The 24,874-nt window shown below is 34.8% G+C and overlaps 1 protein-coding gene across 10 annotated transcripts in view; it reads right to left on the bottom strand.

Moving 5' to 3' along the window:
• AKT3 (AKT serine/threonine kinase 3) overlaps positions 1-24,874 on the bottom strand; it is a 359,588-nt gene that overhangs the window by 44,998 nt on the left and 289,716 nt on the right. For all 10 annotated transcript variants that reach the window (XM_054550183.2, XM_024234045.3, XM_054550203.2 and 7 more), the window contains 2 exons: positions 15,709-15,837; positions 4,722-4,936 (listed from right to left, as the gene is read on the bottom strand). In XM_054550183.2, the coding sequence (XP_054406158.1) occupies positions 4,722-4,936; positions 15,709-15,837 (344 nt within the window). The remainder of the gene's footprint in view (positions 1-4,721; positions 4,937-15,708; positions 15,838-24,874) is intronic.

The raw sequence follows: 24,874 nt of genomic DNA, 5'->3' as shown, positions 1-24,874 counted from the left end.
TCAGCATTTCAGACCCTGCCCTCTTTTTCATTCTATTTCAGTTGTGTAGGTTTCTTTCCCAGGAGACTGCAAACTCCTTTGAAGGCAAGATCAGTGCTGGATTATCCAAAAGGCATTCTAAGCTTGTGCTTAGGGAACCAGAGAAGCAAAAGCACCAAAACACGTTTCTGAAAAGCATTTAATATTTTCAAGCATGTGTCAACATAGTCTGCATGAGAAACATCAAAGCTCCATGGCATTTTCTTACACTTATGTTGTAGTTTATTTCAATACTGTTTTCATTTGAATTGTACTTGAGATGGGAGTTGGAGAATCATAATCATTTTGTAAATAAAATGTTTTAATCTAGCTTTAGTTATCCATTTTTGTAACTCCTCAAGTTTTCTAGCAATACTTTGGTTTTGAACATAGCCAGCATTTATTCTATATTTATCAAATACATATAAAACTAAAATATCAGCTATGAATACTATGCAAAGTCTGAGAATACAATCAGACTTCCATTTTAGAAGCTAGGAGAAATTCTTTAACACACTTCCTCAATGTGTGAAACTGTCAAAAATTTCAGTGTCAATGACTCTCTAATATACAATTTAAGACTTCAAAAATAATAACAAAATATGCTTTGAAGTAAGATATTTATGTCTAGAATACTAAACTCCAGTATCAGAATGCCAAACTAAATCCTCAGCTACTATGAATTCCTTTACTATTAGGAACATCACAGAATTCACATTTTCCTAATGTTACTGAATACATGAGGTCATGCTTTTCCTATCAACTCCACATAGGAAGATAAAGGAGGGGCTAACAGAATGAACATAAAGGATGGAGACTAATAAATAAAAGCAAAATAATAGTTGACCCTTGGATAGAACTAACAGCAATTCAATAAGAAACACCAGAAAAATTCCAGTAGTATTTAAAATAGCTGCATAGAAAAAATGAAGAGGTGTATTATAATGCTATCATTACTTATGTTTCCAAAGGCTTTTCAAGGTCCTTGTTAGCTTTCTTTTCCTTCTACACTTGAAACTGAGGTTCCCTAAGATTCTGTCCTAGGCCCTCTTCTCCTTATCCACTACCCTCGCCACTACTGCCTCAGCTCTAGCTACCTCCTGGATGCAGTTATGGTTCCCAATCCAGGTAGTCAGTTACTGTGTTTCTTTTAAGCATTCATTCTATTATTTCCAGCTGCTCACTTGACATTTCCATCTTGGTTTTATATAGAAACTTCAGACTCAGTGTACCCAAAGTTATTATCAACATCTAGCCCCATCAAGCCTCCTTGGTTTGCATACCCTGTCTGTTAATCACCCTAGCTGGAAACCTCAGAGGGATTCCTAACTCCTCCTACTTCCTCACAGTTTCTAGTTAATCATAACCTCTATCACTTGGGTACTACTGCTTCAGGGAGGACTCCATCTATTATCTGAACAATTCCATAAATATTCTTTTTTAAAAAAAGACAGGGACTCACTCTATTGCCCAGGCTGGAGTGCAATGGTGTCACCTTGGGTCATTGCAGTCTCGACCTCCTGGGCTCCAGCGATTCCCCCACCTCAGCCTCCCAAGTAGCTGGGACTACAGCATGTGCCACCACACCCAGCATTTTATTTTTTTTTTAGTAGAGATGAATCTTGCTATGTTGTCCAGGTTGGTCTTGAACTCCCGACCTCAAGTGATCTTCTTGCCTCGGCCTCCCGAAGTGCTGGGATTACAGGCATGAGCCACTGTGCCCGGCCCCATAAACACTTTTAACTGCTCTGCCTGCCCCTGGATCCTCACTCATCTAATCTGTCCATGACAAAGCTGCCAGAGTTACCTTTTCATGACACAAATCTGATTATACTATCCCTTGCTTTAAACACTTAAGCAGTATCTCACCCTCTTCTGAATGAAGACTAAATATTTTCTAAGAAACCTAAGATCCTTATAATCTAATATATCAGCTTCATTTCCCAATGTTACCCAACTCATATTCTACACTCTAGTCACTGAACTTCTCAAATGCCATGTTCTTTTGCAATCCTAGCTATACTCTACATGTAAATTTCTGTGCTTGAGTGCCAATGCAAATTCAAACTCCTTTCTGATTCAGCTCAAGTCCCCCAGTCCCCTAGACAAAGCCAATAATTTCAACAGTACTTTGTACGTAGTTTGACCTGAACATCTGTGAGTATATGTTTTGTGCCCCAAATTATTCTATGAACATCTAGAGCAGAGACTGGTTCCTCTCACTTATCCTTGTATTCCCTGTATTTTGATGCAGCAGTGGAGGGGCTTGACACATCTATTATAAAAGAAATTATTAGATCATTGAAAATACTGCATCTTCTCATTAGATCAATATCAACCTCCTGGTGAACAAACAGTTAGGAATTATTCTATTAATACATACCAGGCGGTTAACATTCTAAGAATTTGCCTTACATTCATTCAATAGTTCCTAAGTACCGACTATGTGCTATTCATGGAGTGGGCTGACAAATAAAAAAAAATGAATGAGACATACACATGAAAACCACAAGTATATTTTGTTCTACTAGCCACTTATATAAAGAGGGCCACAAAGTAAAGGGTGGTCAAAGTTGCCTGCAGGAATAAGAAAAGGATGAGATAAATATTCACTGCCTTGAGTACCAAGCCAAGTATTAGACCAAAGAATGAAATAGATAAAAGTCGGCTGGACATGGTGGCTCACGCCTGTAATCCCAGCACTTTGGAAAGCCGAGGGGGGTGAATCACGAGGTCAGGAGATGGAGACCATCCTGGCCAACATGGTGAAACCCCATCTCTACTAAAATACCAAAAAAAAAAAAAAAAGCCAGTGTGGTGGCAGGCACCTGTAGTCCCAGCTACTCAGGAGGCTGAGGCAGGGGAATGGCGTGAACCCAGGAGGCGGAGGCGGAGGTCGCAGTGGGCCAAGATTGCGCCACTGCACTCCAGCCCAGACAACAGAGCGAGACTCCCTCTCAAAAAAAAAAAAAAAAAGATAAAAGTCACCACTCTGTTTAAAGTTACCTATCATTGGGTGCCGCTCCTTACTTAATTGTAAAAGAATGCTATTAAACGGAACACATTTCAAAACTTAAACTGAGAAATTGTTGCATTGTAAATAAGACACATAAGAAATACCAAATAGGCACCAAGAAACTTGACTTCTACTCTTGGTCTGCATGAATGTTCTGAGAGACCTTGAAAAATCACCTAACCCTCTCTGGGCCTTTGTTTTCAACTCAGTGAAATGGAAATGAGAATAGTATCTCCACTATCCACCCAACAAGGCTACTGAAAAAGCAAGGGAATTAATAGATGTGAAAGTGCTCTGAAAAAGAAAACAAAATCACTTTACACATATAAATAATATCTGTAGCTAGGATTACAAAATGTTTCTTGAATGATTCTTCACAAAGCAAAAAGACAATATCTCTTTTATTATGTTTGCTTATTTCTGCTGAAGATAAAGCCATGTTTCTTACAAGGTTAAAAGCTAGAAGAATGCAATGAAAACCATTTCTCAGATAGACTTAAAAATCCAACTTTTTGGGATTCACTCATTAACCCAGTCATATATGTGTAATATATATATGAGCATCAACTATAAATAAAACATTTTCATAAAACTCTATGTGAGGTATTATAAAATATTCAACAATATGTGAAATCATCTATGCTTCAAATGAGCAGACTCAGAGAAATACTGATATGCATAGATACCTAGATGGGAAGGCAGATATATACATATACAAACACACATATTAAGAGACATTTTAATATTAATAGTCATTTCACATATGATTTATGAATTTATAAACATGAATGAATGTATAAACATGAATAAAAAATACTGTAGCTCATTGAACAAAGCAGCAAGAGCCATAGGGTTCTTCAGTTCATAGCTGTAGCTACAAAAACAGAAATACAAAGTGTGTACAATTATTTTTCGCCATTAACCCTTTCAGCTCTGCATAGAAAAGATTACTTTCAAATGACAAAAAAGCAGTTAGAGGCTGGGTGCGGTGGCTCACGACTGTAATCCCAGCACTTTGGGAGGCCGAGGCGGGAGGATCACTTGAGGTCGAGAGTTCAAGACTAGCCTGGCCAACTTGGCAAAACCCCGTCTCTACTAAAAATACAAAAATTAGCCAGGCGTGGTGGAGGTGCCTGTAGTCCCAGCTACTCAGGAGGCTGAGGCAGGAGAATCACTTGAACCTGGGAAGCGGAGGTTGCAGTGAGTCAAGATTGAGCCACTGTACTCCAGCCAGGGTGGCAGAGTGAGACTCCATCTCAAAAAAAAATAAAAATGCAATTAGATATGTTAACACAGGTTGCGGGTGGGAGGAGAGTATTGAAAAATAGGTCTATTCCTTTTATAAGAAATAAAAAGGCCCAGAGACCGAAAGAAAGAAAGGGGATTCTCCTATCCCCACAAGATCAAGTAACAGAGCAATTAAGAAATTTTCACTCATAATATGGATAATGAAACTCTCAAAAATCCTTATTTGGTAAATCTGCATAAAATTTCCAAGTTAGGAAAGAGTTGAGAAAAATTTTTAAATGTTCTATATTATGCAGTTAAAAATAAGTCAGGATCTCAGTGGGAAGATGTCTACACCAAATACATTGCTTCTTGGAGTTAGTTATATTTGAATTAATTTCCATATCTCAATTTTTAACCACATTCATCAGTAATTCACTAAGCGTTATTTGAGGCTTACCGTTTATTTGGATCCTTTATCAAGAGCCCTGAAAGCAATGATTTTGCATCTGAAGAGAGTGTTCGAGGAAATTTAATGTCTTCCATTAATATTAATTCAAAAAGTTTCTCATGGTCCTGGTTGTAGAAAGGTAGCCTCCCACACATCATTTCATACATGACAACCCCTAGGCCCCACCAGTCTACTGCTCGGCCATAGTCGTTATCTTCTAACACCTAAAAGTGAAATCAGTAAAGAGATTAATTATTACATGTTAACTTTTAAAGCATTATTCATAAAACATAAGATTTTTACATAAAAATGAATCTTAACTTTCGAAGCCTAGGTAGTCTGAGTTCTTGACATTTAAACTGTGAAGCATCCTACAAAAAATACAAATCACATCAAATATGTGAAATATTCAATATATATCCAGAAATGGCCAGTGTACAAAAAAAGGGGCAGGTCGTACAAAAAAAAATCCCAAGTACATGAATATACATAAGGATCAAATGAAAAACGTTAGCTAGCATATTTACATATTTTTTCTTAGGCCTACTGACTTTTTCATTCTGGTTCCACCCATGTGGACTTTAAGTAACGACTCAGAGCTAGGGTGTGCTGATTACAGAGCACATAGCGTGCACTGCACGTTCTTGCCTTAGGAAGAACTAAGTAATACAAACTAAACAGTGAAAGACAGTAGTAAACAAAGGCAATGGAATGGAGAAGTCTACAGGGCAGGACAACCATTAAAGTAAGTTTGAAAAACCTTTGGATGCCCCTATATGTTTCAGCTCTTTCTAGAACTATTTAAGAGACAAAGTGAATATAAAAGCTTATGGTATGAGCTGTAATAAACTTTGATAGCCACAGCTTTATACCTCCCAACAAAAATTTCTGTTACAGCAAAAAAATGGATTTAATATCTGTGTGGTATATGTCCTTAAATTTTTCCCAAAATATATTACATGCAAAATAAATTTAGTTAGAAATGATACAAAAGTATATCCGTTTGCCTATGCTGGAGCAACCTGTTCAAATGGGAACATGGTAACCTACCATTTGCCCCAGGAAAAATTTGGTTTTACCTTTTTATCAGATTTGTTCTTCATCCAATGGAATATTCCTCATCTATAGGCAACTTTGAATATTTTATTTTAAAACTATATTTGATAATCTTAAAGCTTATTTTATTTGATCCTCTCAGCTTTGGAAAACCAGATCAGGAAAACCAAATATATGAATTTATCAATTTAAAAACACTTATAACTGATTACAAAGGAGAACATTTGATAAGGACAAAGCAGTACTTGTGTTCCAAACTTTCTTGCTTCGAATTAAATATTTTCTGGAAGATTACTCTTACATGACTTTTATTTAAAATGTACCAATAATCTCACAGAATTACAGGTGATATTTTTGACAGTTACATTATGATTACCTAAAAATACTATGAAAGGCATTTTGGTAGGATATTTAAAGACAAAGGATATAATTTATAAGAAAAAATATGTTACTTAAAAGATCTATTCAATAAGCATTTCTATTATGAAAATATTTTTAATTCAATTATATCAATGTTTGTTTTATGGCTAAAAAACTGAAAACTTCACTGGTAAGATATGAACACAAGTTTAGATCCTATGCTTTTCTAGAAACGTTTTGTAAATCACAAACTAACAAAAAAACATTTTCTGGAAGAACAACAAATTCTAGTTTTCCTCATTAGCGCAAAGAATGTCATATTTTTACTTGTTTGAAATAAGTAATTTGAGAACAAATAGAAAACAAAAAAATAACCTAAAAAAGCAGAAGAAATTCTACTTCATATTTACGTTAAAGGAAATGCTGCATACATTATTTTAAAATACCATTGACTTTTGATGATTCAAGGATCTATCTCATGGCCAATTAGTACAATGCACTGTTTGTGGGCCCTTATCTAATTGACACAAGATTTTAACTAATAACAACCAAAAATTTAAATCTAAGTAACCTTTAACTGCATTCCTACAACACCAACACAACAGTGGCATATACGAAAAGGAGCCAAATGTGGTTTTTAACCTCTTTTTTTTCATAAAACCATAAAAAGCATAAAAGCTGGATTAACTGCCTCCCGAACCCACAATTCACCAGCCGGGTTCTCATCCCCAGCTGGCAAAACTGGCAATCCTTTATTTTTGTTTAAATACCTGGTTTGCAGCCAGAAGGGAAAGTGAGTACATAAAAAAGGGAGGTTTTATTTTTGAAGAGAAATAAGCAACTGAAAAATAAAACTGCATTGTAAAAAAATCTGTTTGATAAAATAAAATACATTTTATTTAGCTTTGTAAAATGAATATCGATTCTTAAAATAAGTGATTTTGCCTCTGAACATACGTGCCTTAATTGATCTACAGATACATAATGCTATAAATAGAACTGTTTGCCGTATCACTTTGTATTGAACAAAACTGACGTAACGTATTGTCTTCCTGACATGTAAACTTAAGCAATGCTGAGGAGAAAACACCCTAACAACTAAAATCCCTCTTTACCTGAGAGACTTCACTATCAATTAGAAAGATTTTTGTCCAAATCCTATCTCCAAACAGCTATAAGATGAAACATACATAAATAATGATTACAGTATCCCACATGTGGATACATATGTTCCCACTTTTAAAACAACATCCTTTCTCTTTCCTGAATCTAAATTATTTCAAAACACAATACTTTTAAATACTCTGGAAATCCCACAGTCAAATTAACCAATTCGAATCCAATAACCTCTTTCACATTATTTTAGGAAGACAATTTTTCTCCCTCTACTCAAAGCACTTATTATTCTATAAATACATAACATATAAAATTTACATTTTTTTAACTTAAAGATTGCAAATTCTTTCTGGCTACCTCTGATAATTTTTTTTCTAGCTAAAAGGCTAATTTATTTCATGGTTATTGTGAGGGCTGGCTGAAAGGTATGATAAACAGTGGTATAACGGACAGGTACAACAATGGTAGAGCATATTTCAACTTCATTAAAAGGTAATTTCTCATATAATTTGGATATAAATGCAGAACAAAATACTCTCCTGAAAAAAATCCAGTGAAAGATTTATCTTGAAGAAATAAACTTCTGTCTCCTTTCCATAAAACCAACATTACTGACTTGTAAATGAAACCCAACTTTAAATAGGAAAGCAGACATTTGGTATTTCCTGTACCCCTACAGTCCTTTGTAACCACAGATGTAGTTGTACATTATACCTACCTTTAATACAAATGCCCAAACAGAGATGAAAGAGGAGATGTGGAACATCAAAAAAATGTAATTGTTAAAAAATGATGAGAGGTCACATCAACTGAAAACTTAAACAGAGCACAAACTCTAGAAAACAAGGCTGTATTTCTAATAGGAGCCAGAAATTGCTTTACTTTATGATACGATAAAACCTAAGACTCAAAGAGGTTACAGCAGATACAAATTAACATTAAATATCCTGGAAATATTTGATCAATATTTGATGAAGACACTTACATTTATAAAACAGCCAGGTGAGTTAAAACAATTAGTTCTTGAATTGTTATTAATTTCAAAGAATGATATTGAATGAGAAACTATATATTTTTAAATGATACTACCAATTCAAGTTACTAATGTAAATATTTATTTGGCTAATGGGCTTTTTCAAAACAAAAAAAAAACCTATTCATTCCAATATTCGTTTACCAGGAGGATTTACTAGGAGGTTAAAGGGACCCCTCTCTCAGCTTGCCCACCAGGCCACACAATGCACCCAAGGCAAGCAATTATAAGGAGGCTATGTATGCCCTGGAGTGGCTTACTGCTCAAACAATAATCCTGACAGAACAGATGGGGGAAAAAATTAAACATCTAAACAAACTGTCTGCACACCTATGCTGTGAAAGTAAACTGCGAACTTGGATGAACCAATTTACCACTAATTCAAAAAAAAAAAAATGTTTTTTCTGGTAGCCTTACATTTCAGGTAACTGATAGATGTGTGTTTTATACCTAAACATACATCTATATCATTTATCATTTATGGGAGCCCTTCAGATATTCTTAACATCACAGGTATGGGCTAAGAAAAAAAGACCTATAAATCTTCTCATTCAGATTTTAAAGTAAACTGCAGCTTCAGGAAAAGTATCCATTTCAATACATAAGATTATAAATTCTACAGTTGCTTGGTATTTTCTTCATAAATATATATTTTATAACTATTTCTCAACTGTTTTAATAGTTCTTAAGTGACAGCAACCGTCAATGCCATTTGCTATGAATTAGAATGTTGTACGCTTTATGGCCACCTCTCCTAGCACACACAAATACTTGTACACAGTTAACATCATACTTTCAAAAGCAAACTCTGGCTAGCACAGGAAAAATCCTTTGACAAGAGAAAGGCTAAATGGATACAATAATGATGATTAGATCATACTTACACATATCTTCCAAGAGATTTCTATACTTCTTTTTTATTCTGAAGCAATAGACATTATGGGATTCCAAGAAACTGAGCCTTCATAACCCAAGTAACAATAGCCATTGTAAAATACTATATAGGTAATCACTAGTGTTTCCAGTTAGGGTTAGTTTTGTATATGTTCTCATGGTACAGAGAATTTAAAATTAAACTTTGTGCTTAAACTAGAATCACACCAAAGTACTGAATGCAAATATTCTGTTAAAGCCAAAAGACCATATAACATTGAAAAGAAGTTAGGGCGAAAAATAGCTACGTTAAGAACTGACAGACCTCTAAGTAAGTAAAAGATGCCACTTATAAACATTGAGAGGCGTTAATTCCATTTTAGTTCATATTTAAACAATGTCCAATTATGAGATAAAATGGAATGGCTTTTAATATTACCCAGAAAATCATATAAAATAGCAACATACTATAGAAGGAAATTAAATATATTCAACTAAATAGTAAGCCAACTCATATGAGAGTTAGAAGTTCTTAAACATGAATTCTAACTACAGAGCAGACAGCTTCTATCTGAACTCATCCCTCTACTCCTTTCATGTTCCCTTCAATCATGGTGATGAGACCTTTTCTGAATTCCCAGGAAGATGAAGGTTTTCAAAATTACCCCAGGTGGACAGATATCATATGAATTATTAATAAGTAAATAAAATGTTAGGGTTGTCCACAATTTTAGAAAGGCTACTAAAACAACTCTTTCTTTTCACAAAAAGCATAGAGATTCTAAGACTAGTTTTACAATCTGCTGGAATATAGTAGAACTTTGTGCAAAGACTAATCAGAATGTAACTACATGTGCTACTATTTTTACCTACAGATTAAATGTGCAAACATATGTAACTTTAGCCTCATTCATTTCTCTTCAGATCTCCTAAAAACAACATTGGCAGCACCCACAAATGACATATTTTACATTTATTCTTTGTTGGATTTAAAATAAAGAAAATTCTGTTTAATACATTTCAAGCAAGTTAGCTTCTATTTCCCACACCTACAACACTAGTCCACGCCCTGGCACCGCCTTTACTACCTTTTGTGGAAGTTAATATATATCTTTGATTTTTAATTTATATAGAATTTAATCTCCATTTGTACTATGAGCTAACACAATGACTTTGAGCAAATCTTTGTATCAAAATAGTTATGAAAATATTCTCATCTATTTCAGCTATTTTAAAAATGTTACATTATATGCAAGATATTAAAGATAGTAGGTTTCAAAGAAAAAATCAGGAAAATTTTAGCAAGCGAAATGTTTTCTAAGAATGGGGTTCTAAAAAACTAAAAAGAATGCATCAAATACTGCACTTCAGCCACTGGAAAAACAAATCATTTTACATTTAGATGAAATAAAATTACATGCATTTTTTCTCAATAGCAACCACAGCTAGATATTATATATTTCCCAACAATCAAGTCATTTTTTGTAATCTTTGTTAGTTCTAACTTGATTATCAAATAATTTTTATTTTTACACTATTACAGAAGTGCATTTCTCTAGGTTTCCAAAACCACCTTATTCAACCTTCCCCATCTGTCACCATCTGCTTCTTTTTAGCATGTACTTTTTGTGTGATCACATAAGCATGTGAAAAATAACTAACATTCAGATGATTATCTGCTGGTACATTTGAGGACTGGGCATAATAAAAGTGAACTGCCAAAACGCACTTAACACTTTTAATTTTGTTGGGTCTTGCATGTAAGCTACATTTGATTTTCAAACTGTTTTACAGTTGGAAAGTTGATCAGGTACTGCTAACTCAAGAGCAAAGCTGAGACTCTAAATAATTAGCACTGCATAAAATGGTTTGGATTCAATAGGAGCCAAATCAAATAATAAAATTTAACAGTAAGAGTTTATATGTGATTTCTAATTTCTTTTATAATTTCTAGGTGTGAAAATACAGCACAGATTATAAAAGCAAAATCCCCTCAAGACATCATATGGTCCATAATTTACTATAAGTTTATTTCCTTCTAATGTACAAAAGAGCAAAAGTACATTCATTGAAAACTATACATACAAATGCAGTTTTCAGGATGTAGCACACTAAATGCATAGTGCATATGCCAGCTAGAACTGAACCACTGTAACCTGTTACAAACACAAAACAAAACAAAAACTAGCCTTTTCTACAGTAACAGTATTGTTAAATGCTTCCCAAGTTGGAAAACTGCATTGTAAGCTGCATTCTTCATCAAAAGAGATAAGAGAACAAATAACTTAAAAATATTCTTTTTTCAACAAATGGCATATTTATACTGTTTTATGTTTTCCTAATTTGCCATAAGAAACAAATTAAGTTCACTTAAAACTTAAGTTTATTTTAAAACCTGCCATGTATCTGACATTGGACATTTAATAAACTGGTTTTAAACTGATTTCTAACACTCTTTGTGAAGTATCTTCAAAATACCCTTCACCTGTCTTTATACCAGATTAAAACAACGTAAAAGGTGAAGGAACACTATTGTTAGATGAAGTATAGGTTGCAGCAAGATTCCTACATAATGTGTAAACAAATCTTCTGTAAAGACAGAAGGGAAAATGTTGACAGTGAGTCATTCACAAGAGAAGCAGTAGTCAAGAATGTATTACAGATTTGATACACAACTACTACTTCTAGTACTGTCACAAAAAGCCCAGCATTAATAATGGTAATGTACTAGAAATTTCAAGGTCCAAAAAAAGTGAGAGACACCATCTGAGGTAAAGGAAGAGGCTGGCTTCAGCTCCTGCCAATCCCTCCCTAACACTGACCATGTAAATCTGATCACAGTATCGCCTTGCTCTCAATTCACAAGTGATTTTCCCTAGCCCACAGGATCAAATCTAAAACTCTGTTACATTTCAATCCCTATCTATGTGTCCAGCCTCCTCTCTTCTTGCTTCCCCTTATCCACTGCCGGACCCTCCCTGCAGGCTTAGGCACTTTTCCTTTTCCTTCCACTCCACTGTGTGGAACTAGCAAAGCAGGCATTATCCTGCACAGTAATAACTGTTTTCCAAATCTTATCACCTTATTTAACAGCAAGCCACTTGAGGGCAAAAACATTTTCTACCATCGTTGTATTCCCAGTACCTAATGTAATGCCTGATACTTAATAAATATTCAATAAATAATTCTTTGATGAATGAATGAGTGTCCTTCAGTAAAATGGTCCACGCCAAAGACCAGAATAAAGGAATTAAATTCTTATTTTTTTAAGGGTAAACACAAAGTTTAAAAATGCAATATGTGACACGACATTTAAAATATAAAAGTTACAGTTTCATAAGTTGTTTCAAGATTTCTCATACTCAAATAATAACAACAATAATCACTCTTCCCTATAAAAACATGGTATCTAAATTTGAATTATGAATCAATGTGTATCCACCAAGGATGGGTATATAAACCGTTTTTAAAGACCAGACTTTTGAAGTATTAAAAAAAGGTATACAGAAATGTTTTCTTGTCTTTAAAGAGAAACTGATAATTTTGTGGGAACTATAAACTTTCCATTCAGAAACAAGTGGACTCTTCCTGCATTAAATTCTTAATTTGTTCTTCAGTTGATGACATTGCATAGGAAATATCTTTGTTTCTCAGATCATCTGCTTTTTAAATGAGATGTATTCATCTTCTTCAGAAATAATTTACCCTAATTGTGACACAATTAATTTTGTTATTCTAAATATGGCATATCTTCTTCCATAGCAAATTTATAGCAGGGGTAACTGAACTCCAGAGAAACAAATAATTTTTTGTGACATTTATAAAAACAATTCTATTCTAGAAAATATTTTATTTGAATAAACAAGAAACAGTGTTACTAAAGTTACACCTAATTCAACCACAAAAATAGAGAATTCTAAACTACAAATTTTTAAAGACAGAAAATTATATTTTTGGCAAGCAAATAATAGTAGGAAATTTGTTGTATTTTAAATAGTAGCACTTATTTACAATAACTTAACATTGTTGAAATGTAAATTTAATCCCTAGTTGAAAAGAACTATTAGAATAATAGACCAGCATGAGTTACTTTATGTTTAAGGAATGCTAGTATCATTGGGGATTTATTTTACTTCCTAATTTATTTTGATTACGTTTTCCTGTTGGACATTTACAAAACATTCATTTAAAAATTACGATTATTTTTATTTGTAAGTGGTCTTCAAATTAGGATTTTTTGAGGCCAGGACGTATGTAGTTTAAAAAGTAAAAGTGGGCTTTACGGTCAGACACACTAATTAGAATCTTCATTACACTTCTACCACCTCTTAGTTGTGTACAGATAACATTTAAATATTCTGATCTTATGATCCCTCACCTTTAAAAAATTGTATTTGCTATCTATCATCAAAGATTATTCCAAATGTTAAATGAAATAATAGATGTAATGCACTTACACAGCATGTGGCACATAGTAGATGCTCATTAAATAGTTACCCTCACACATCAAATATTAACACCTCCCTATTTGCCTATAGCCACAATAACTGTATTGGAGTTTGAGGGGAAATGGAGCACCAGCTGCTCTCTTTGGAAAGCTCTTCCCTTTTACCTTTGCAATAGGTACCATCACTTTCCATCAACCATCACTTTCCCTGAACATAGTATCTGTGAAAGATGTTATTTTTCAAAGATGGCTGTGGCAGTATCTCCCATCTCACATGCTCTTCTATAATGTAAAGGTGTGGTCTCTATCCTACCACTTAAACCTGTGCAAGCTTACAACTGCTTCAGGGAGTAAGGGTATGACAGAAATGATGTTGTGTGACTTCTGAAAATAGGCCATAAAAGGAGATGCATAAACAAATGTTCATAGCAGCAGCATTATTCATAGTTAGCCAAAAAATGGATGCAACCCAATGTACATCAGCTGCTGAACAAATAAACAAAATGTGGTATATCCATATAATGGAATATTATCCAGCCATAAAAAGGAATGAAATAAGTATAACATGCTAAAACAGGGAGGAACACTGAATTTTATGCTAAGTGAAAGAAGCCAGTCACAGAAGACTCCATACTGTATAATTCCATTTGTATGAAATGTCTACAATAGGTAAATCTATAAAGACAAAAAGCAGATCAGTGGTTGCCTGTGGGGGAAGGAAGAATGAGGAGCTAACAGGTATGGGGTTTCTTGCTGGAGTGATGAAAATATTCTGGAATTGGACAGCGATGATAGTTGTACAACTCTGTGAACATACTAAAAATCACCAAAGTGTGTATTTTAAAAGAGTAAGTTTTATGGCATATGAATTGTACTCCAATTATAAAAATATCTGTGAAATCAAGTTTTTAAAAAGTTAATAGTCTTGATGGTTTACTAGGTGGAAACAAAGGCACCATGCAGCTTCTGACGTGTTCCCTAGCACATTTGCTTTTAGGGCTCAGAGCCAAAGTCGTCTGACTGCATTGAAATTGTCATTATGAGGAAGTCCAGACCCATGGAGAGAAGGGCTACATATAAGTGCTCCTGCCAACAGCCCAAATAAGGTACCAGTGGACAGCCAGCAGAACTGTCAGACATGTGAGTGAAGATGCTTCCTGATGATTCCAGTCTCCAGCCATAGAATCATGCTCTCACTGTAAAGTCTTTCAAGCTGAGACCTCATACATAGTGGAGCATCAACTAGCTATCCTTGCTGTGCCCATCTGCATTCCTGATTCAGAAAATCCATTATTTTATATAAAATGGTTGTTTTCCACTGCTAAGTATTAGGGTGGTTTGTTACACAGCATTAGTAACTGGAACACCATCTACAACAGCCACACCACACCCTCACATTTAATCTTGCTTTTTTGTTTGTTTATGAAACTTAAGACATTATGTTATTTATTTATTTTTATTCTGTCTCCCTCCACTGAAAGTTAAGTTCCCTGAGACTAGGATCCTTTTCTGTCTTGCGCCTGTAACCACATCATCCAGAAAAGTACCTGATATACAGCAGATACACAATAAATATTTGATGAATAAACAAATTAATAAATTATTGTGGAACCCTTAGCATAGGGAAGTTATCAGTTTGGAGCTTCCTCTGACATGAATTCCAAAATGTAGCTACTGTCATTTCAATAATTTTCCCAATAAAATAATTTTAAATAAACCCACAATACTATAAATTAAAAATCACTGTTGTTTCTAAGGAAAGTCCAAGATGGTTTATAAATATAAATACTCTTGCTGAAACCAATTATTCTATTTTAATAAATGAATCAAAATGGGTACAGCCAAGATAAAATGGATATGGCCAAGAAATAAAAATTGATTTAACTGACTATAGCTAGTACCTTTGTGCTTATAGTTTATAAAATTTAATTTCAGTATATTCTTGATCCTACAATACCCCATTATAACAAATTAAGAGCCAAAAAATTTTGATTCCGGTTGAAATATAGATAAAAGTAGTAGGTACTACAGTTAACTTTTAATGCTTAAATGGTTTACTTTGCAAAACCTTCTGTCAGTGTTACTTTCCTATTAACGGAAGCGAAGCCTACCTCTGGTGCCAGATATTCTGGAGTGCCACAGAACGTCTTCATAGTGGCTGCATCTGTGATCCCTTCTTTGCAAAGTCCAAAATCTGTAATTTTTATGTGGCCATCTTTGTCCAGCATTAGATTCTCCAACTGTGTATTAAGAAAAATGACATAATTTGTTCTATAGTCTTCAACAACACGAAAATACCATTTTGAAAAACTACTGAATGTTGAGTAAGGTATTTTGGAAATGGGACACAGTTGTAGCTAATAGAACGTTCAGTACTTACAAACTCTGTTGCTTCACGTGTAAAAAGAAACATGTTTTATCAAATACTTCACAATGATAAAATTATCTATTTTTAAACCGATGGGAATGAGTGATATAGCTTTAAGAGCCATTATTTTGTAAGTTCTGAAATTAAAGCCTAATCAACTTTTCAAAGCAAACATCAATCCTCTTTTTTTAAAAAAGAAAATGTGATCTAAACAATCCCAAAGAGATGAGCATCTTCTTCTAGATATATACAGATGGTTTTCAACAATTTCTCCTGGGAATCTATTGCTATTATAAAATATTCACTTACAGAAATGTTTTTTGGTGGTGCTTGTAAATCAAACCTAAATCTTATTTTGTAAGGTAAGGCGATATCCTCTTTTGCAGTTCTTTGTAATAAAGAAATACCAACCCTTTTAAACATAAAAAGAAAAAGAATATCAAAGTCAAACATTCAACAGTTAATAAAAATATATAGCATAAGTGTTATAAAGTTGGACCCTCTTTGAACCCATTAATTCAAAACACCAAAGAAAATCTTAAAGATTTAACCAAGTAACAGGATCATGTGCCGCAAGTGGAAAACTATGAAATGTAAGAGAGGAGGAATTTGTGCAAAGCCAACACAATTAGAAATAACAATGTAACCAGCCAGTTCCCCTAGAGCTAATTTGAACCTAAGATTATGATTATCATCAAACAAAGATACAGGTGAGTTCTGAGTTGTGATCATACAGCCTTATGTATTCAGGGCCCATCAAACTTTGCCTAGTCATGTAGACACAACCTAAAGGTATTTCTTCTGTCATACTGAAAAAATATACAAAATGTGAAAAGTATATTAACAGGATAAATGATAGTTAACTTTTATTTAAGGAATAGATTCTTATTCTACTCCTTAATGTGATGACATTTGAAAGAATGTACCTGGACTTTGAAGTTAATATCAAATTTAAAACAGATCTCCACTTAAGAACATAAACATATCAGTCACATAAAATATGTTATCATACTCTCTGCCATATTGTCAAATGTCTTATAAACCAGACACTAAATACAGTTAGGCAAGTTGTGTTCACTGAAGCAAAGATCAGAACAGACAAAAGTCCTTTTTTATAGTACTTCAATGTGCCATCTAACTAAACCAAACACTTGATATACATTTCATGTATAGCATATCTCACAGAGGTAAGTCTGGCTTCAATTTTTTTCTACAGAAAGCTGAATGAACCCATAAAATATACTGCTGAACCTTTAAAGAAAAAATTTTCCTTTTTGAGACAGAGTCTCACTCTGCCACCCAAACTGGAGTGCAGTGGTGCAATCACAGCTCACCACAACCTCTGCCTCCGAGGCTCAAGCCACCTCAGCCTCCTGAATGGCTGGGAACACGGGCACGTGCCACCATGCCTGGCTAATTTCTTAATTTTTTATTGTGACAAGGTCTCACTTTGCTGCCCAAGTTGGTCTTGACCTCCTGGGTTCAAGCAATCCACCCACCTCAGCCGCTCAAAGTTCTGGGATTACAGGCATGAGCCACCATGCCCGACCAAATTAAAATTTTTTATTTTATCCAAACTGTTATTTTGCATCTTCCTGTTTCTCTACCAGCCAGAACCTAGAAACCAAGCCCAATTTGCACAAATGACAATAAGTCTCGCATATTGAAACTAATCAGAAACATCAAGAGTCTTCAACTCTCCTATTTTCTCTTTCTGCCTTGGTCTGTCTCATCTCAGCCTCTGGTTTCTCTCTTTTTTCCACCTCTTTCAAATAACCTCTCTTCTTCCTCCCTCCCACTTTGCCATAATGAGAAACGTTAAGTATATACTAAAGCTTCTGTTGTTTTACTGAATAAAAATGTCTATGCCCTGTTATTAATTTTTAAAAATATGTTTAATATATAAATATAATATATAAAATGCTGAAGATCTTTAGTGAATACTCTTTTACTAATTTAATACATTAACAATTCTTGTAAAAATTCCAAATAATACATAATATTGAACAAAATGTGAATGTACTTTTTACAGCATTCCATTCCCATCTAGTTTGGTGTGTAATGTGCCAATACTCCGCACATGCTTTGTATGCACGGGAAAGTCTTCATGGAAACATGACAGACAGGATGCACTATTTCTCCACATTTTGACAAAGCTATTTTTGAAGTGGCTAGATACAGAAAAACCAAAATGTATAAACACTGCTTTTTAAAACCAAGCTCTGTGTGTGTGTATGTGTGTGTAAAATTCTGACTTGCACCTAATTCTGTAACCTCGTATCTCATCTCTGAGCCTCAGATCATGGTTGTGAGAAGAAGAATGAAATGAGATGCAAGGATAGGTTTGGGTAAGGAATAGGCTGAGGGTGACCAACTCCCAGTTTGCCCAGAACTGAGGGGTTTCTCAGAATGCAGGACGTGTAAGTGCTATAACTGGGCGGTCCTGGGCAAACCAAGACAGCTGGTTACCCTACTTGTTTTATAAATTAGCTTTTTTAAAAATTACAATGATATAGTAAGAAATTAAGAGAAGCCTAAGGGATGATTGAGAGAGATGGGGTAAGGGTCATAGCCATGGGGAATGGTAGCATACTGCCTGGGAGGCAGTAGAGAGCAAAATGGATAAGACTATGGGTTCAAGTCAGAGGGTTCATATTAAAATTTGAGCTTTATCCCTTATTCACTGTGTGACCTTGGGCATATTATTAATTTCGATGTGCTTCAATTTCATCTATAAAACAAAAGTAAATAACAGTAACAATCCAATGTGACATTTTTGAGAATTAAATAAGATGCTAAATGCAAACTTAACATACCATAAGAATTGAATAAATGAACTCATCTTTTCTTAAAACATGAAGAGTTTAATGGCTTATTTGTAAATTGTCATGATGTGGGCTCTTCTAAACAACACTGTATTTTAAAGAAAAGAACAAAGTTCAAGAGTGGAACCCCATAAAACATTTCTGTTGGCTCAATGACTGCATTAAAAATACTTTTCAATATGCAATAATTTATTTTAAGTAACAAAACACAGGCTAGGCACTGTGGCTCATGCCTGTAATCCCAACAATTTGAGAGGCTGAGGCAGGCAGATCGCTTGAGCTCAGGAGTTCGAGACCAGCCTGGGCAACATGGTGAAACCCTGTCTCTACCAATAATCCAAAAAATTAGCTGTGCGTGGTGAATGCGCTTGTGGTGCCAGCTACTCTGGAGGCTGAAGCAGGAGGGTTACTTGAGCCTGAGGTGTGTGGGGAGGTTGTAATATGCAGAGATGGTGCCACTGCACTCCAGCCTGGGTGACAGAGTGAAATCCTGTCTCAAAAAAACAGAACACAAATATTTTATCATTTTCTTATTTTTGAGACAGGGTCTCGCTCTGTTGCCTAGGCTGGAGTACAGTGGCACAATCACAGCTCACTGCAGCCTCAACCTCCCAGGCTCAATTGATCCTCCCACCTCAGCCTCCTAAGTACACAGGCACGCACCACTACCACGCCCTGCTAGTTTTTGTTTGTTTCTTCCTTTTTTTTTTCTTTAAGAGATAGTATTTTGCCATGTTGCCCAGGCTGGTCCCGAACTCCTGAGTTCAAACAGTCCTCCCACCTCTGCCTCCCAAAGTGCTGGGATTACAAGCTTGAGCTACTGTGCCCAGCCTCATAATTTCCTAGTTATTTTGAAGTAGTGTCCACATTCTTCTATCAATTACTTTGTCTTCTCTCACCATGCTAAAATGTCGTTTTGCTGAGCATGAATGACTAAAACTTGTCCACCAAAATATTAGCTTAAAAAATAATATCCCCAAATCTAATCTTGTATAAAGATAAATCAGGAGATAATAAAATGTCCACTTCTTTTATACAATACATGATAATTTTACTCAGGATGCATTAACAGAGTTTCTGTAAAATACAAGAACCATTAGTAGGGTGATTTGTAAACCTGCAGAATGCACAGAAACACCTGTAAGTCCTTCCAAAGCATATCAATGGCCTAGATATATCAATAACATCTGGAAATCACTGTCTTGGTTCATTTAACACTAACATAATGTAAGTAGTATTTACATTGTTTACAGTAGTCATACATTTTTAGGAATCTTTCTACTGTGTAAAGGAGGAAGAAACATATTTACAAATGATCTTTCTTTAGTCTTCTCTTCTAAATCACTTTCCTTCTTCCCTTTGTTAGCCACACAATATGTAATGCATATTGTCACTGACTGCTTAGGTACTCTAAATTTATGAAACTTTACATGCATCTGTTTGATATTCACAGCCAATCTTAGTTTCCAAGATAGAGAGTAGGGCAGCATGCTTATGCTTAATGGATGCATCCACTAACAAAAGTAGTGATGAAGTCAAATACGAAGTCATAAGAAACAAGATTGTATATTAAAAATCTAAGTAATGCTTACTATTTCTATCAGAGGGTTGTTATCTAAAAGGTCATGCTTTTGAGGAGAGAGAAAAAAAAAAAAACTAGACATAATATGTCATAGAATTTCCATCAAAAAAAAGGCAACATTTTTTGCCCAGTTGAAGTGGACAGGCATTACTTGACAGAGGGTCTTGATTCAGTGTGTATATGAAGAAATGGTAGATTTTAAAATCTTTTTTCCTGTGCTTAGTGGGCACAAAATTGTAACAAAAATTACTATGTTTCCTCCTGTTCTTGCTGATGGCTAGCATAAAATTAAACTTTAAAAATCCTAGCTGTCTTTAATACAATGCTTTCCAACCTTTTACATTTCACAGTAAAATAACAATTGAAAGTTGTGGGGCATACCAGATTCACTGGAAAAGATGCTTGAAACCAGAACTCACTGGCCTGGAAGCTTCTCTGAACACTTTGCAGGCCGAGGCATGGTTGTAACCTGTTTATTGCACCCAGTCTGAGAAGCTATGCTTGAATGTAGGCCAGACTAAATATTTGAAAGTTTAAAAACACCATATATATGGTATCATTTTAATTAAATGACTGACATTGTGATTAAACAAAGGAATGAAAATAGCAGTTCCTAAGGGCTCCGATGACTACTGCAGCAATAGCAATAAACAATTCCTGTCACTCACTCATAACACCACATTTTTGCCCACATACATCAAACTCAGTTTTAGGCACCAAGACTCGCTCAGGCCCAAGAAGGTAGTAAGGAACTCCTACTCTGCGCGTTGCAGGTTTAAGTTTATGGGCATCCAGTGCCACAATGTCACAAGCTGACCTGCAGAAACTGAATGACCATGGAATGAGGAAACAGTGCTGAAATTCCAAAAGAAAAACGTTTCTTCACTTCAACCGCTTAATCCAGGAAAGGACTCATCATGTAAAGAGACCCCAAATAGGTTGCCAGGCTATTTACAAATTTATTACGAATAAGGAACATAGTCCGATACCAGTACAATTTGATTTTAGAAGTGGAAGGAATGAAGAGCAGTGGCTTAAGATTTCTATATGGGGGAAATCCAGTGACCATCTGGTTAGAAGTGGGAGCTGGGGAAAGTGTCTTGAGACTCAGCAAGGAAAGCAAGCATGCTTTCCCCACCCAAACTGCATTTATTTGAGGTGAACATCAGGGAGCTGATGAGGACGAGGAGGGCTATGATAAAACTGTCTGAAGCCACCCCTTCATGCCATTACTGAGTGTTAGAAAGTATCTAAATTTATTTGGTGCTTTCTCATATTAATACTGTAAATGGTTATCTTTTCTCACATTAGGTGGAAAACAAGATTAGATGTTCTACAAATAGGAAATAGCAACAACTTATGTATTATTTTCTCCCATAAACTAGCAAGAAATTAATTCTTAATGAATTCCAATATAGTTATATTCACCTTTGCAAATGTCCCTGTTCAGCCTACGCTGTGCTTAGATGGCCACGGTCATTGGTTGTATTTGTAAAATAAGAGCTAAGCAGAAAAGAAGATTTTAACATATAATTTGCACTACTGAAGAAGTCTTTGAAGAGATTTCTTCGAATTTTTGGGCAATCATGAAGCAACAGCAGTTTTCCTTAAGTAATCACAAGGAATTTGGGTCCTTAATAAAAATAAAACTTCATTACATGATGTATATTGACAAATTAAATGAACTTACTTTCTAAAGTACAACAAAGGTTTCAACAATTTTTCTGTTGCTATAAACACCAATTTATTAGGAAACTGGAACTGATAAAAATATCTTAAGTTAACCTGCACATAAAAGGCGGCTCTGCCTCCAATGTGAATGAGACAGCGGCAAACGGGTATGGATTTACTTGAGAAGTGCTGCTACTGTAGGCATAGCAATTGGATTTGCATTTGAACAAAGTCAAACTTATTAGTAATGAGAACAGAGACAAATCTGAGACTGATCAAAGTGGGTACCTAAATCAGTTCATGATAATGTTCTTTAATACATCTGGTATAAATACATTTGAAACACTCATTCTCTTACCTTCTGCAGTTTAATTTGAAGTTTAGGCTTACAAAGATTTCCCAAAGTTAATCCAATGCATCCCCCCTCTATAATTTCATTTCAACTCTACAAGTCAGAATGATATAGTGACAAGAACATTCAATAAGGAGCTAGGATTCATGAGTTCCAAAAATCCTGACTGCTATCAACTTAGGTCATTACTTTTAGTAAGTCATATACTAGGCTTCTAGGTTTGAAGGAGATCACCTATAAATTAAAGAACAGCTCGAAATTTCTGTGATCTTACCTAAAATATGTCATTGTATTATAAATAATCCTGTTACTATGGATATAAATAACATTCGTGTAAGTTTTGGATGTTTGATTTCTCATGTTGCATGGATGTTTCTAGGTGTACCTTCACAGTTTCTGTCCTACGCTAAATATATACTTAGATCTTTAAGTTAAGGCTATATTTTTTAAGAAATAAACTCAGGGAGCAGAGACCACTTAATTGTCTAGTAAACTTGGTGAACTGTGCATGTGGTAACTAATTGACTGATATTCATATATAAAGTAGGTACTTTATATTGCAGTTTGACAAATTTAGTCTAATTCCATCATCAGAAAGAATGGGGCAGTGGAACTCACTTAATGAGCTTCAATATACCAATATGTTGGCTGGGGATGGTGGCTCATGCCTGTAATCCCAGCACTTTGGAAGGTCGAGGCAGGCAGGTCACGAGGTCAGGAGATCGAGGCTATCCTGGCCAACTCTGTGAAACCCTGTCTCTACTAAAAATACAAAAATTAGCTGGGCGTGGTGGCACATGCCTGTAATCCCAGCTACTCAGGAGGCTGAGGCAGGAGAATCACCAGAACCAGGGAGTTGGAGGTTGCAGTGAGCCAAGATGGCACCACTGCAATCCAGCCTGGCGACAGAGCGAGACTCCATCTCAAAACACACACACACACCGCCCCCCCAATATGTTGATTCATTTGATGAGAAATGATTAAAGAAGAAATACTGACCAAGACCATAATCAATTCTGCAATCAAATGAACATTCTTTTCTTTAGCAGTCTTTAAGCTAATAATTCAATCTTCTGAATTTAAGCTTTCTGGATGTTACCTATTACTTCAAAATTGTTCTAATTTCCTTAAATCTAAGCCTCCATGTTTCTATCCTTCCCCTTTTCACCCCTACAAATAGGATTCATAAAACATGTAGTGGGAATGCGAGAAGTGGACTCAGGAAGAGCAGAACTAACTACTTCTAAGTATATTTGGAAAGTTAACACATTTTGTCATGCCACATAACTAATTCCTTTAAAGAAATTGATATTTAAGACATTTAGACAGTATAGGATTATCTGGCCATGCAGATACATGAATGCTGAATTCTGCCACATTTCCTAGTTATAAAAAGATTCAGGCTAAATACAATCGAACTATTAATTTGTATTAATCTTTAGCCCATTTTGGCACTTAAACAGTTGGTCATCTCTGATCTAGGTGTTTTATAGGTACATAGTTCAGTTTTTCCAACATACAACATCTTATAGCTTCTATACACCTCATTTCAAACAAAACAGAATTTCATAAAAGCCTCATGCAACTTCTGTTTCTACCAATCATTATGTTACATGAAATAGTATTTGATCAATAAGGCAATTCTGTGTCAAATTTTATACACAATTTGCTTCTTACAAAAGTAAGACTGTAACATCTAGAATTTATTCAAAATGTGTCGTGGTACAAATTCCTTTAATGTCGCCAACCTAATTCATAACACTGTCATGAGAATCACTATTACCTCGTATGAGTTACTCCAGGGATCAACAAATGACAACCTGTGGACTAAATTGAGCCCGTCGCCTATTTTGTTTACTGGAATATAGCCAAACATATTCATTTACATACTATCTGAGGCTGCTTTTACCCTACAATGATGGAGTTGAGTAGTTTACAAAAGAGACTATACGAACAGCAAAGCCTAAATTATTTTATCTGCCCTTTACAGAGTTTGCCAATCCTGAGCTATCCTAAGGGTCTCATCATAATGGAACTTAGAGCAGTCAAGACACTATTACCAACAGAACAAATAAAGTGCTTTCATAAATAAAACACGAGGCACATTAATAAATGGTTATTATATTAAAATGCTTCAGGTATTTAAAACCACCCAAAGTTAATGCTAAAATCAAAATGAATATGTTCCTTCCAATAGTCTTACTACCTTTCTTCATAAAACATTTCTGTAAACATAATAAAACTTGTTTTAAATGTAACTTGTGAAGTTATTTGGCTTAATCACGTTTAACATTTTTATTTGATCCAAGCAGTCGAGCAGAAATTACTTTGCAAATCAAAAACTCACACATAAATCAACTACATACATGTTAGTGAATAAAATTTCCTTCAAATGTAGTGAACTAAATTTTTAAACATAGTGCTTTTTTCCCAACTAAATCTGCTTTTCTCAAAACTGTATAACATAGTAATTACTTTA

The sequence above is a fragment of the Pongo abelii genome, chromosome 1 (genome assembly GCF_028885655.2).
Source record: "Pongo abelii isolate AG06213 chromosome 1, NHGRI_mPonAbe1-v2.0_pri, whole genome shotgun sequence".
In the NCBI taxonomy this organism is placed as follows: Eukaryota; Metazoa; Chordata; class Mammalia; order Primates; family Hominidae; genus Pongo; species Pongo abelii.
Note: the sequence above shows the minus strand (reverse complement) of the source record. Positions and strands in the feature narration are given on the sequence as shown.